Below are 12,596 nucleotides of genomic sequence, written 5' to 3'. Positions count from 1 at the left end.
TGTCACTGAGATGTGGCATCAGGCCCCACATGTAAGCTTCACACTTGGTATTTTCCAATTTACACAATTTTGTAATGTTACAAGCTATTTTTTTAAGGGAAACTAGTGCATAGTTAAAAGTTAAAGTTCTGAAATTAAGACCATGTTACTTGCATTTTTTCAAAATTAAGTATATTGAGTGAGACATGTCATATTTCAGGTTTAATTATGAAGTTTAAGAGACTATTTATCATCCTAGTCTCAGACAATGAAAACTAGCAAGCAGAGATATCTATAATCTACAGTACCAATCCAATAGATGCAACTTAATGTTCGTACAGTTCTTATCTACAACTTCTTGTTTTGGTAATGTAAGTGACTTAGCATTTTGATTAGCAGCCACAGGGGGCAGGGGGAATCACAACTATAATACATTAAATGTGTATTTGATTGGAAACCCAGTGGGCTGGCTCAATAGGCATGAAGCTTAAAGCAGCTATCGCATGGCTCACTAGGAACTACCGAATCGGCAGTTTCTAGCCAGCCAGGCTGAGAGCGGCGCAAGCTCGCATGCGTGGGGGCAGGGAGAAAGCGAGTGGGGATGGCGGAAGAAGGAAATCGGGCACGGCGGCACGGCGCCAAATCTAGTCTCACCCCACCCCAACCCATTTACTCGGTCACCTCTCCCTCTAGGACAACCTCTTCCTCTAGCCTCACCACCACCTGGGAAGGCGACTCAGATCTGTGCAAGCGGCGGCGGCGGTGGCGGCGGCAGATCCAATAGTAGGAGTTGTTGCTGCTCTTCCTTTTGGTCACCGTCTGCTTGTGGTTGATTCAGACATGGCCCCCCTTCGCCGTCCTCATCTCAGATTCCGGTAAGCTACACCCCCTCTCTGCAATGTTAGGTTCAGTTGTTAGGCAAGGTGTAGGATCGATTTCCCCATTGCTCAACGCACCCTCGATGTGGACTAGGTTATGGACGCAAGGATGCGACTGGTAGTTCAGGCGGCAGCGCTGATATCTGTGATTCAGGCATGGGTCATGTTCATTCACAAGAGAGTTCGTCGTGGTGAGAGACCTGTCATCACATACGCTCCAATGCTTATGTGGGAGAAGGAGAGGATCTCCAATCTGAACTACATATACAACTGCAACGACACAGAGGCTTTGTGGATGCTTCAAATGAAAAGAGCACCATTTGCTAGACTTGTCCAGATCTTCAGGACCAGGGGGCTGCTACAAGATAGCATCCACACCAGTGTGGAAGAGCAAGTGGCCATGTTCCTTCGTGTTGTTTGCCATAACCAGAGATTCACGATTATCCACAACACGTTCACGAGATCAATGGAGACCATTTCAAGATACTTCAAGGAAGCGTTGTATGTTGTGGAGGGCATTAGGAGCTCCAAAGAACAGGTTCAAGATCCTGGATCAAAAGCCATTCCATCCTTACCCCATCCAAGTTAAGCTTGTTCTTGCATGTTGCATTCTGCATAACTGGATCCCGCAGTGGGGTTTTGATGTACTGGTGCCTGAGGAGGAAGATGTGACGCTTGACGATCTTGACCTCGGTGGCCATGGTGTGGATGCATTTGACAAAGAAACCTGAAAGACCAAAAGGCTGGAGTGGACACAGGCAATGTGGGATAACAGAGGCCAGACGAGGATCTGATGATGAAGAAGAAGAAGAAGAAGAAGAAGAAGAGCAAGAGCAGCAGAAGAAGAGGAAGCAGCATAAGAGGAAGCAGTAACAGCAGCAGAGGAAGAGGAAGAGGATGGATGATGAACTTTCCCATTCAGCCAATCGGCTCTTAATTATGTGTACTGTTATTTGATACCCCTCCGTCTCAAAATAAGTGTCTTAAACTTAATACAACTTTATACTAGAGCTAGTGTAAAGTTGAGACAGTTATTTTGGGACGGAGGGAGTAGTAGCTAGGATGAAGTGTAGTTTGTTTCATAGCTAGGAGTGATCCTCTTAAGATCGTGTGTGGTAGGGTCACCACTAGTGCGAAGTGGTGAGAGCACCTAATCCAGGTTGCAACCAAACAGCGTGTCCTATGTGCGCCTAATGCAATGCGACCAACCAAACATCGGGACAAAATTAGTTCCTTCATGCAGCTAACCTATATGCGGGCAACCAATCGATGTGTAGATGGTGGTTTTGAGGCTGTTTTTCCTCAACCGGGCCCATCTGAAAAGTCTATGCAAACACCCCAAAATTGGTGCAGGCAACCAAACGCACCCTAATAATACTAAAGTAAAGATATAAAACATTACCCGGATTAGTTAGCCAGCCAAATGGAAGCATGTCAAGTCTGGCCAGGATTTTCCTAGTAATCCGGTGGCCCCGGTCTTATTTGCAGCAGCCAAGGCACTGTGTGCAATATGCAAACTACTAAGATTTTATTTACTAGAGAATATCAAATAAAATCTGAATACAGAAATAAGGGGTATATAATGGATATATAGTGATTATCTGTTTTGAAATAAAAACTAAATACAGAAATAAGGAGTATGTGATGGATATATAGAGATTATCTGTTTTGATTTACCTTGACACAGTAAAATGTGAACAAAGATCTTTCCAGTTGTCCCAATCATCTCCTGTCATCCTATAAGTACATATCAACATGCTCACTGATGCTTTCAGCTAATTGTGCAGTGACTTTAGTAGTTCAGTTCCTCCTGAGATGGATAGTACTATTGGGCGATCAAGCTCTCGCTGGAGCTGCAATTGAGAATTAACTTATTCTGAAGGTGCACCAATTTCAACGAGACTTGTGTAACTGACTCTAGGATCTGAAGTTATTTACCTGAGAAACAGTGATTACTTCTTCCCGGCTATAATCATTATCGAAGATACAGTCAACCTTCACTGCAAGAGTGGTACATAGTATGAAACAACCTCTTCAAACTCAAGTTATGGCAACACTTAGGAAAGGTCAACTATTCCCAAGTTGGGAGCTCTCTACCATATCATATTATCATCAAGGCTTTTTACAGTGCCCTGGTACTCCATATCATATTATCATCGAGGCTTTTTACAGTACCCTAGTACGTTAGACTTTTGTCTCCCTCATTTAGGGGTAACTAATTTTAATGCATCATCTGGGCTTACTTTCTCCTGATTTACCAATCAGGCGCAAACGGTTGCTTCCCTCATATTGCGTAGTCATGGCTGCCTCATCTCCTCCTGCTTTATCTGCAGCCAGTTCCACAACCATGAAAACATGGTGCCTCGGCCGCCGGCGCTGGCCTCCCGAGTCCCGATCCTCCCTCTTATTCCAATCCTTGGACGGGCCATGCAAAATATCCCATTTCCCCAGTTTTGGCCCACAAAATCTTCTGTTGTATGCCCCACCTCGTCGGAACTTCTGTAAAGTCTCCGGTAATGTATCATTCTGAACTTTCAACAACCTTCTGAAATCTGAAGTGTTGTAAGCCTTACATTTTTAACAAAGCTTCACAGTAATTATGTGCTTGTACATGGAAACTGCAATATTTTAATGCATCTTTCATAAAGCTTGGGTTGAATTGATTAGTCGAGTAGTAGTGTGCATGCTCATCTTATCAATCTTCACCAAAGAATCCATGGAAGGGGACTTTCCACTATGCCAGAATGCTGCTCTTCGTTGCAGTAATGTACGGAGTATCATCCTGAACCTTCCAGAGCAGCGCTGGCAAATAAGTTCAGTATGCTATTATACGGCAGTCTGTAGAATCAAAATATAGTCTGTGACACTGGCGTAGCAATGTAGTATTATGAAGTCGGTGTGATGCTGGATTCCTGGTCCTTGTGGACAAGAACCTCAATTGCACTCTCAGTTGCAACTAAGATCTGCATCTGCGCAACCCCTTGCATGGCACTATTTCTCTAAATTTGGTTCATACTGTCCACTTCCTTTCTCAGCAATCAGTTTCAGATCCACATGCTCCTGATTTGCTTAAACGCATCACAAGATTCCCAGAAGTACAAAGTTTGCGTTTTTACTACTCAAGAATCAAGATACATACTTGTATTTGTTCAGAGTTGGGGAAACATACAGAAGTGTCTCGAATATTCGTGAAGATACCTACCTATTCTAGTACTAATATCTCCTGCGGGACCTATTATTGTGAAATCGGGCGGTCTCCCATCTATGCCAAAAAGAAAAGAGGAGGGAGAGACATACCGATCTTGGTCACTGTCTGGTGCTAGATATTGCCAAGCCACATTTGCTATTCCTTTGCCGTTAAGGGATGCGCATTTATCGACTCCCAAAAAGCAGAGTGATCACAATCATTCAAAAGAAAAGAAAAAAAAGGCGAAAATACAACCTTTTTTTTTGAAAAGGAGGTTATCCCCGGCCTCTGCATCAGAACGATGCATGCGGCCACTTTATTAGAAAGGAAATAGTTCAATGAAGTCTCCAAGTGTCAAGAAATACAACCCTGAACTAGGGAGTGTTGCATTCTGCGACTCCCTGTGGACAAGAACCTCAACTGTACTCCAGTTGCAACTAAGAACTGAATCTGTGACTTACATTCTGGCAACAGCTACATGGCGCCATTTTCTAAATTCGGCATACTTGATATTTCTATGATGATACTATTCTTTTTACTCGCTTTCAGTTTTGTGGACTATCGGGAGTACCAAGTTTGCTTTGTATCGTGTAGAAAGTCGTGACCGACCACCATTTCAGAGTTGGGGAGTGGAACAGTCTTGAATTTTCCTGAAGACACCTACATGTTCTAATATTGTCCACAGGCCTACTATTGTGACATCGGGCGATCTCCCGTCTATCCATGACAAGAAGAAAAAAAGGAGGGAGAGACATTGTGATCTTAGTCATTGTCTGATGCTAGATATTGCCAAGCCAAATTTGCTATTCCTTTGCCGTTAAGAGATCTACGCATTTATCGATTCACAAAAAAAGCAGAGTCGTCACATTCATTCAAAAGAAAAGGCAAAGACACAATCCGGTAGTACATTATCACCCCACCCTGAACTACGGGGCAGCATCATCATCTCTTCTCAGTAACTCGGGGTGTTGGGCTAGCTCGACAGCCACCGTGTTGCAATCTCCCTGGATGTAAAGCACGCCTCCTCCTGGAAGTAAAAGCATATCCATGACTGTTCCAGCCACCGAAACGATCGATCTGCGTCTTGCCTTGTCCTGAGTTGTAGCTGTCAGGGTAGGCGGAAACCGCGGCGCAGTGCGTGTCCAACGTCAAAGGCTTTTGAATTCCTCCCTTACACATGCTCTTGTTTCTGGCGCGGCGCTACTACTGCCATGGCTTTTCAGTTCCTGATGATGCCTGTGGCCTGTGGTTGATCGCCCATGGGCGCTCTTGCCTGCTGCCACGCTTACTGTTTCTGGAGCTGCTCGTCTCGAGAGAGGAAAGAGGAGGGGAAGTTTATCCACAATTCAACCACCTCTGATGGATAACGAAGAGGAACCTTTTGACGGCGGAAAGGTAAGGGGGGATGAGTAAACCTAGTCGTAGCGTGTATCATTTTCTTCAACGCTGTCATCCTAGGGTTGGTTTCAGGTTGACGAATCTTGCGAACCTTATCCTGCAGCTTTATGATCTCTGGTTGACGAATCTATTGAATTCCTGCTAAAAAACAGTGCCACTCCAGCGGTCCAGATTGGTTGCAGCATCCGTTTTACTTACACACATGCTGGATAAGGTTCTCTGCTAAGAGCTAGCTACTCCCCTGATGTCTAAATTTTGTTTAGCCCCTAATAAGATCATTGATTACCCAGGTAGGTAGGTAGTAGGGTGAAGTGTTAGAGCCTCCTTCACATGTGAATCTCACTCCAGCAAACAGATCTTCCTCGCTCCTTTTTCAGACCAGCAAGATCCTCATACTACTTACCACACTGTCGGACAAAAAAAACACAATTGAAGGATCTTTGAATAAATATCTTATTTGAACCCTGCAGAGGCAGAGGCCATATGGAACTCGCGCCAATTCGCATGGTGGACGAGGGAGCCCACCACCGGTCGGCACTGTCTGTCAACAACTTCCGCGAACCGGCCCGGTACGGCGGACGTAGGCGGCGACTTTCCGAGTCACCGCTGCCAACTTTCGCGTCGGAGAAGAAGCCTTTACCCGACTTTTGAGTCGGAACACCACTTCCTTCCCACTGCCTGCTTTTCTTCCTTCCCTTCCAGCAGACGTAAAGGAGCCGAGGACCTACGCACTGGTGGAATGGAAGCAGCAGGTCTTTATGCACGATGGCTACGTCGCCGTATACTATTTGCACGCTGGAATTGTATTCTCTGATTTCTCACGTTGAACATCGTTGTTGCTCGATCGATATATAGTGTTTGACTCCTGCGCTTTCTTATTCTTATTTAACGACTACTCCTGCTCCTACGTACCAATATCATGCATGTGTGTGCCGCCCACTTGTTCGCACTTGTTACCAGAAGCACTTGACATCGCACTGAGCATGATGCCGGGATGGATGACACGGGAATTATAAGATGGTTTTACCGGAATCGCCACGCACATGCGTACCGTCCACCGGTAGTGCTTGCTTACACTCGTGTTTGTAACCACTCCGGTTAACTTCGCCGGAGTGCATCATCTGCTTCCTATGTCTTTATCTACCTAAAATGACCGGACACCTTTCTTTCCTAGTGTCCCTCCATGGTCGAATTGCTTTCTGGGTGTTACGTGGGAGCTATATGAGTGCAATCGTGGTCATGCAATTTTACCCCATTGCTTTCTGGCGTTTTTCTTTTCTTTTTAGTAGGATGTTTTATTACCACTCAGCCTCCGCACTAAGTAAATGTACACGGCTCATTCTCACAATATTTGAATTATAATGACACTGCATATTGAAAGGTTTTTTTTAAAATGACCTCGAGATGAACAGTACATAAAAAATGAAAAGAAATTTAAAATTTTCTGTTTTTTTGTGTCAAACTTTGACAAATGATTTTTTTCCTTACAAATTTCAGCGGGAAATGACATCCATGGAAGTCATGGAAAAAATTCAGTACTCCAAAATAGCATTTTAGGAGCATCGATTTTGTTTTTTTACAACGACTTCTACGATTTTCATTTCATGATAATATTTTGCAAGCACACAAAACATTTGTCAAAGTTTATAAAAAATAGAAATAAGCAAAGAAATATACATGATCATTCTCACAATGTCTGAATAAGCAAAGAAATAGAATGACATTGCCTTTTGAGAGCCTTGTTCTGGTATGAGCCCGAACAATAAAATAAAAATAAATGAAAGAATATCTAATAAATTCTGATTTTTTTGTGTCAAAATTTGACAAATGTTTGTATCCTTGACAAATTTCGGCGGGGAATGACATTCATGGAAGTTATGAGAAAAAATAGTACTCCAAAATATTTTCAAAAATAGTATTTGTGGATCATCGGATTTGTTTTTTTACAACGAGATCTACGATTTTCATTTCATGATAATTTTTTGCAAGCATGCGAAACATTTGTCAAAGTTTATTAAAAAATGTATTTTTGATTTTTTACTATATATTTTTATTTTAGAACTGTTTGTTAGGGAGCATTCAAGCTCCGGAGGAGATACTCCACGTCCACTGCTTATTAACTATTATCCCCAAGCAAGCACAAGACCTGAAGGTACACAGAAAGCGACCTTTCTCACAACATAGTTCTCACAACATAGTAGTAAACAGAAAAAGGTAATCTCCATTTAAATTTAAAAGTTTTCCCTTCATTCAAACGTTCTTGCTGTTGAAAAGGGGGTCATCTGTTGTATCCTGGCCTATGCACATACGAACAACTTGTGCTCCATTCAAACGCGCAATAGTCATAACAAAATCCTCAGCGGAACAAGCACAATAGCCAGAGAAAATAGAGCTCCATATATCCATTATCCCTTGTTTGCACAAATACGAGAGACATGGGTGAGCTCCAAGCACATCGACAAGCACCGGTGCCTAATAAAAACATAGGACACTTCAGGGGTGCACTGTATTTTCACACCTCTGAATCGGCCACCCAGACGCAAGATGGGCAATCGAGCAGCGAATGACGAGAACCCCAAAGAAGAAGAAAAACGAAAAAGAAAAGTAGAGTACACTAATAATTGGTATCCACCGAGTGTTGCTGCTGGGGCACCTGGCTTTCCAGGTCCTCGACATGCATTTCCATCGGGTGCGCGTGGTCGCCGTGCGCCGGCCTCCGCGCCAGCGGCCTCTCCCTGCTCAGCATCCTCATCAGCGACGCGCCGAGCCCACACGGCGGCGCCGAGCTCCCACTTGCAGCACACTCCTGCTTCTCCAGGCCCTGCTTCTCCTGCACCCACGCTGGCGCGGCCGGCGACGGCGGCGGCGGCTCCACCAGGGCGCGGCAGACCGGGCACGACGAGCTGGACGCCAGCCACGTGTCGACGCAGGGGACGTGGAACACGTGGGCGCAGGCCGGCAGCACGCGCACCGCCTCGCCCTCCTGCATGGCGCCGAGGCAGATGGTGCACTCGCTGGCGCCGCTGCCCGGCTCGCCCGTCTCCTGGTACGCCGCGGTCGGCAGCGCCGCGATGGCAGACGGGTCCAGCCCGACCTTGGCCGGCTTGGTGGCCGCCGAGCCGGCCTCCAGCGCGGCCGCGGCCGCGGCCGCCTCGGCCTGCCTGCGGTTCCGGCTGCGGACGCGGCAGATGTAGAGGTGCAGGAGCAGGGAGAGGCCGAGCACGGACACGAAGGCGGCGACGGCCATGGCGATGAGCCGCACGTTGTGTGTCGGCCCCGGCTGCGGGCTCCTGCTGCCGCCGCCGAACCACGCGGAACCCGGGTCGCTCGCCTTACCGGACATGGACACCGACATCGACATGCTCGCTCCTCGGCGCGTTCGTTGTCGTCGGTTGGTGCGCTAGCTCGTTCCAGTGGTGGCTACTTGGTAGTAGTAGAGTAGTAGTGATGTCCCTTGCGATGGAGCTGGTGAGGAATGATGGCGCAGTTGGTTGGGTTTTATAGGTTTCAGGCGTGGGCGTGGGCGGAGCGTGCGTGCCTTAGCGGTGCACCCAACCCAAGCTCGCGAGCTCTAGTGCGCGGGGCCGAGTCGGATGTCCGTCATGTCACTGTGGGGCAAAGGCGGGGCACGGTTGCGGAAAGCGGTGCAGGTATTTGAAACTCCGACGTGGCCATTCGCGCCCAGCGATGGCGACCCGAATCGCGGCCGATACACCACGATCCGCTTCCTTCTTTTTCCCCCTTCTCTCTCTCTCCGGATCTCTCAGGCCCCAACCCGGGGCCAGGTGTTGCCGCGGCTTCGCGGAGGAGGTGCGCGTGGGAGGCCATGGTGGTTATGGGACAATTAACGGCGTGATTAGAACTATAATAGTCTGCAGGTGGGGCGCGGATCGACGGTGGCCGCACAGGCACGGGCTTGTGTGGGTGGGGGCAATGGGGGAATGGACAGAGATGTGGAGGAGGATCTCTCGGTTGCCCGGCGATGGGTCGTGACGCTCGGCGACTCGCACTCACTGCGTGGTCGGCTGCCTCAGGTAATCAGGTCTGGTTGGTGGTCACTCCGGTGCCGAGCAAGACACTGAACAGGGTGATGGCAGCGAAAGATCCGGTTTCTGCGGCTGGCGCCAGTTTGACAATCAGTTGGCACCGGGCGTCCTCCGATTTTATCTTTGTGTGTGGACAGTTTGATTGATTAGGACTGCACCCCGAGCCTCCTCTACTGTCCATGCCGACTGAAAAGCTAACACGGTAATGCATATACTTCGTGTTAACGGCCGGGCTACACGGCGGGCGGTGCCGGCCTTTAGAGCATCGCTAGCCCGTTCCGTATAAAACCGATCCGTAAAAGTTGTTTACAGTTCGTGGAAAAACAGTTTTACGGATCGGCACGGGTGTAAACAGAGTCATACCCCGCAAAACGGATCCATAAAAAAGGATGTTCGCAGACGATGCTCTTTTACAGGTCGGTTATACGGGGTCTGCTCGATCGTCCTCGCGTTGACTCGCAACCCGAAAACCTCGTAAATCAGAATTACTAATGTGCAATATTAAAAAAGTCAATATTATAATAGAATTATCATTCAAAGTGCAATAATTATTCAGATGCAAACTAAGTAATGCAATACAAAACTTGTCTCGTATACAAATCACACATGAATGAAAAAATGAAATGCATTGTTGCCCAGCCCTTTGGCAATGATGCTCAACGAGATCCTTCTGAAGTTGACAGTGGGTGTTTGCGTTTTCAATCTCCTTGTAGGTGTGAAGAAAAGCTCTAATTCGGTTAGGTTCTCTAGCTGATTTGACACGGCTACCCACATTCTCATAGAAGAACTCCAAGTTCATGTCTCTCTCATCTTCAATAATCATATTGTGAAGAATAACACAACATGTCACGATCTTTTTCAAGGATTGCTTGTCTCAAAAGCGAGTAGGACCACAAACAATGGCAAACCTAGATTGCAAAACCCCAAATGCTTTTTCAATGTCTTTTCGGTCTGCCTCTTGTACCCTTGTGAATTCACACTCTTTCCTAGTTTGGGGGTCTTTGATGCTTTTGACAAATGTGCACCAAGAAGGGTATATACCATATGCAAGATAGTACCCCTTTGTATATTCATGACCATTGCTAGTGTAGTTGCAAGGAGGAGCATCACCACTAGCAAGCCTAGCAAACAAATGAGACTCTTGCAAACATTGATATCATTGAGAGTACCTGGCGTACCAAAAAAGCAATGCCAAATCCATAAATCATGGGATGCTACGGCCTCTAGCACAATGGATGCATCACGAGACTTGCCACAATACATTCTCCGTCATGTCTTTGGGCAATTTTTCCAAGTCCAATGCATACAGTCTATGCTTCCTAGCATGTCAGGCCGACCTCTTCTATCATTAAATGCCATCAATTTTTTTTGTGTCTTCCTCCTTCGGTGCCCGAAGATATTCAGGACCAAAGACACGGATAATCACTTTGGCAAACCTACGCACTGACTCAATTGTACTATCTTCACCAATGCGAAGGTACTCATCGGTATAGTCAGCCGGAATGTCGTATGCAATTACCCGCATTGCTATCGAGATTTTTTGATACGCACTAAATCCCTTCAAGCCCGCTACATTTCTTCTTTGAGTAAAATATCGACAATTGGCCTCGCAAGCTTGAATAATTTTCACAAAGAGGGATCGACGCATACGATACCTTCTCCGATAGAGGTGCGGCGGATATGTTGGATTGTCCGCAATGTAGTCTTGCATCAACATCTTGTTCCCAAGATGGCGATTCCTAGGAATGCAAAGACGGCCGACGGTCGATCCTCACCGCCTCTTTCAGTTCTCGTCTTCGTGCTCCTTCAAGGCAAGGACCATCACCAAAGTATGCTGACGAAAGGTGAGAAGCATTGTCTCAACATCCGAGTCATCCGAATCGGATGAATCGCAGAGCAAAAACTTCTCGCACACGCTCAATTCCATCTCCGACGGTGGCTCTCCGGCCGCGGTGGATTGGCGGATCCGGGGAGCCGGTGCAGCGGCTCGGTGGAAGAGGGCAGGGGTGCCCCCGCGACGCAATTTAGCCCGTAGATTTGCTCGGAATCGTCGGCGGCGAACGGGCGGAACCAATTGCAGGGCGTCGGTGGAAAGGGGTGGGGAAAGGACACGGGCTGAAATGTCCCTCCCGCTGATACGTCTCCAACGTATCTATATTTTTTGATCGTTTCATGCTATTATCTTGTCAAACTTTGGATGTTTTGTATGCCTTTTATGTATTTTTTTGGACTAACTTATTAACTCAGTGCCAAGTGCGAGTTCCTATTTTTCCATGTTTTTGACCCCTTTGAGAGGAGGATTTTGAACGGAGTACAAACGGAATGAAACAGCCAAAAAGAGTTTTTCTGAAACAGAAAAAGATCGGGAAGCCTGAAAATCAGGGCAGGGGGCTTGCAGGGACCCCACAAGCCCTCATGGCGCGGCCAGGGGGGCCCGCGCCTCCCTGGCTTGTGGGCTCCCTGGGCCACCTCTGCCCTAGGTTTTGCGCCTATATATTGCCTAAAACCCCAGAAAAAATCACGAGATCATCGAAAGTACTTTTCCGCCGCCGCAAGCTTCTGTCTCCGCAAGATCCCATCTGGGGCACGTTCTGGTGCCGTGCCGGAGGGGGGATTCGGATACGGAGGGCTTCTTCATCAACACCATGACCTCTCCGATGATGCGTGAGTAGTTCACCATAGACCTACGGGTCCATAGCTAGTAGCTAGATGGCTTCTTCTCTCTCTTGGATCTTCAATACAAAGTTCTCCATGATCTTCATGGAGATCTATCCGATGTAATCTTCTTTTGCGGTGTGTTGAATTGTGGATTTATGATCAGATTATCTATGAATCTTATTTGAGTTTCTTCTGATCTCTCTTATGCATGATTTCATATCCTTGTAATTCTCTTTGAGTTGTGGGTTTTGTTTGGCCAACTAGATCTATGATTCTTGCAATGGGAGAAGTGCTTGGTTTTGGGTTCATACCGTGCGGTGACCTCACCCAGTGACAGAAGGGGTAGTGAGGCACGCATCGTGTTGTTGCCATCAAGGGTAAAAAGATGGGGTTTTCATCATTGGTTTGAGATTATCCCTCTACATCATGTCATCTTGCTTAAGGCGTTAC

The 12,596-nt window shown here is 46.8% G+C and overlaps 1 protein-coding gene and 1 long non-coding RNA gene across 2 annotated transcripts; one reads left to right on the top strand and one right to left on the bottom strand.

Moving 5' to 3' along the window:
• Positions 1–1,719: 1,719 nt before the first annotated feature.
• On the top strand, positions 1,720–6,326 carry LOC123440264. The gene is made up of 2 exons (XR_006630306.1): positions 1,720–5,439; positions 5,913–6,326. It is a non-coding gene; the product is annotated as an uncharacterized LOC123440264 (long non-coding RNA).
• Positions 6,327–7,819: 1,493 nt separating this feature from the next.
• Positions 7,820–8,939, bottom strand: LOC123440263 (RING-H2 finger protein ATL74-like). The gene has a single exon (XM_045116841.1). The coding sequence runs from the start codon at positions 8,801–8,803 to the stop codon at positions 8,057–8,059; it is 747 nt and encodes a 248-aa protein (XP_044972776.1). The 5' UTR covers positions 8,804–8,939; the 3' UTR covers positions 7,820–8,056.
• Between the last annotated feature and the right edge of the window lie 3,657 nt (positions 8,940–12,596).

The sequence above is a fragment of the Hordeum vulgare genome, chromosome 3H (assembly GCF_904849725.1).
Source record: "Hordeum vulgare subsp. vulgare chromosome 3H, MorexV3_pseudomolecules_assembly, whole genome shotgun sequence".
Taxonomy (NCBI): Eukaryota; Viridiplantae; Streptophyta; class Magnoliopsida; order Poales; family Poaceae; genus Hordeum; species Hordeum vulgare.
Note: the sequence above shows the minus strand (reverse complement) of the source record. Positions and strands in the feature narration are given on the sequence as shown.

Bases quoted from the DNA above. Each gene is read 5' to 3' on its own strand.
- LOC123440263 (XM_045116841.1), bottom strand. From the start codon at position 8,803: ATGTCGATGTCGGTGTCCATGTCCGGTAAGGCGAGCGACCCGGGTTCC.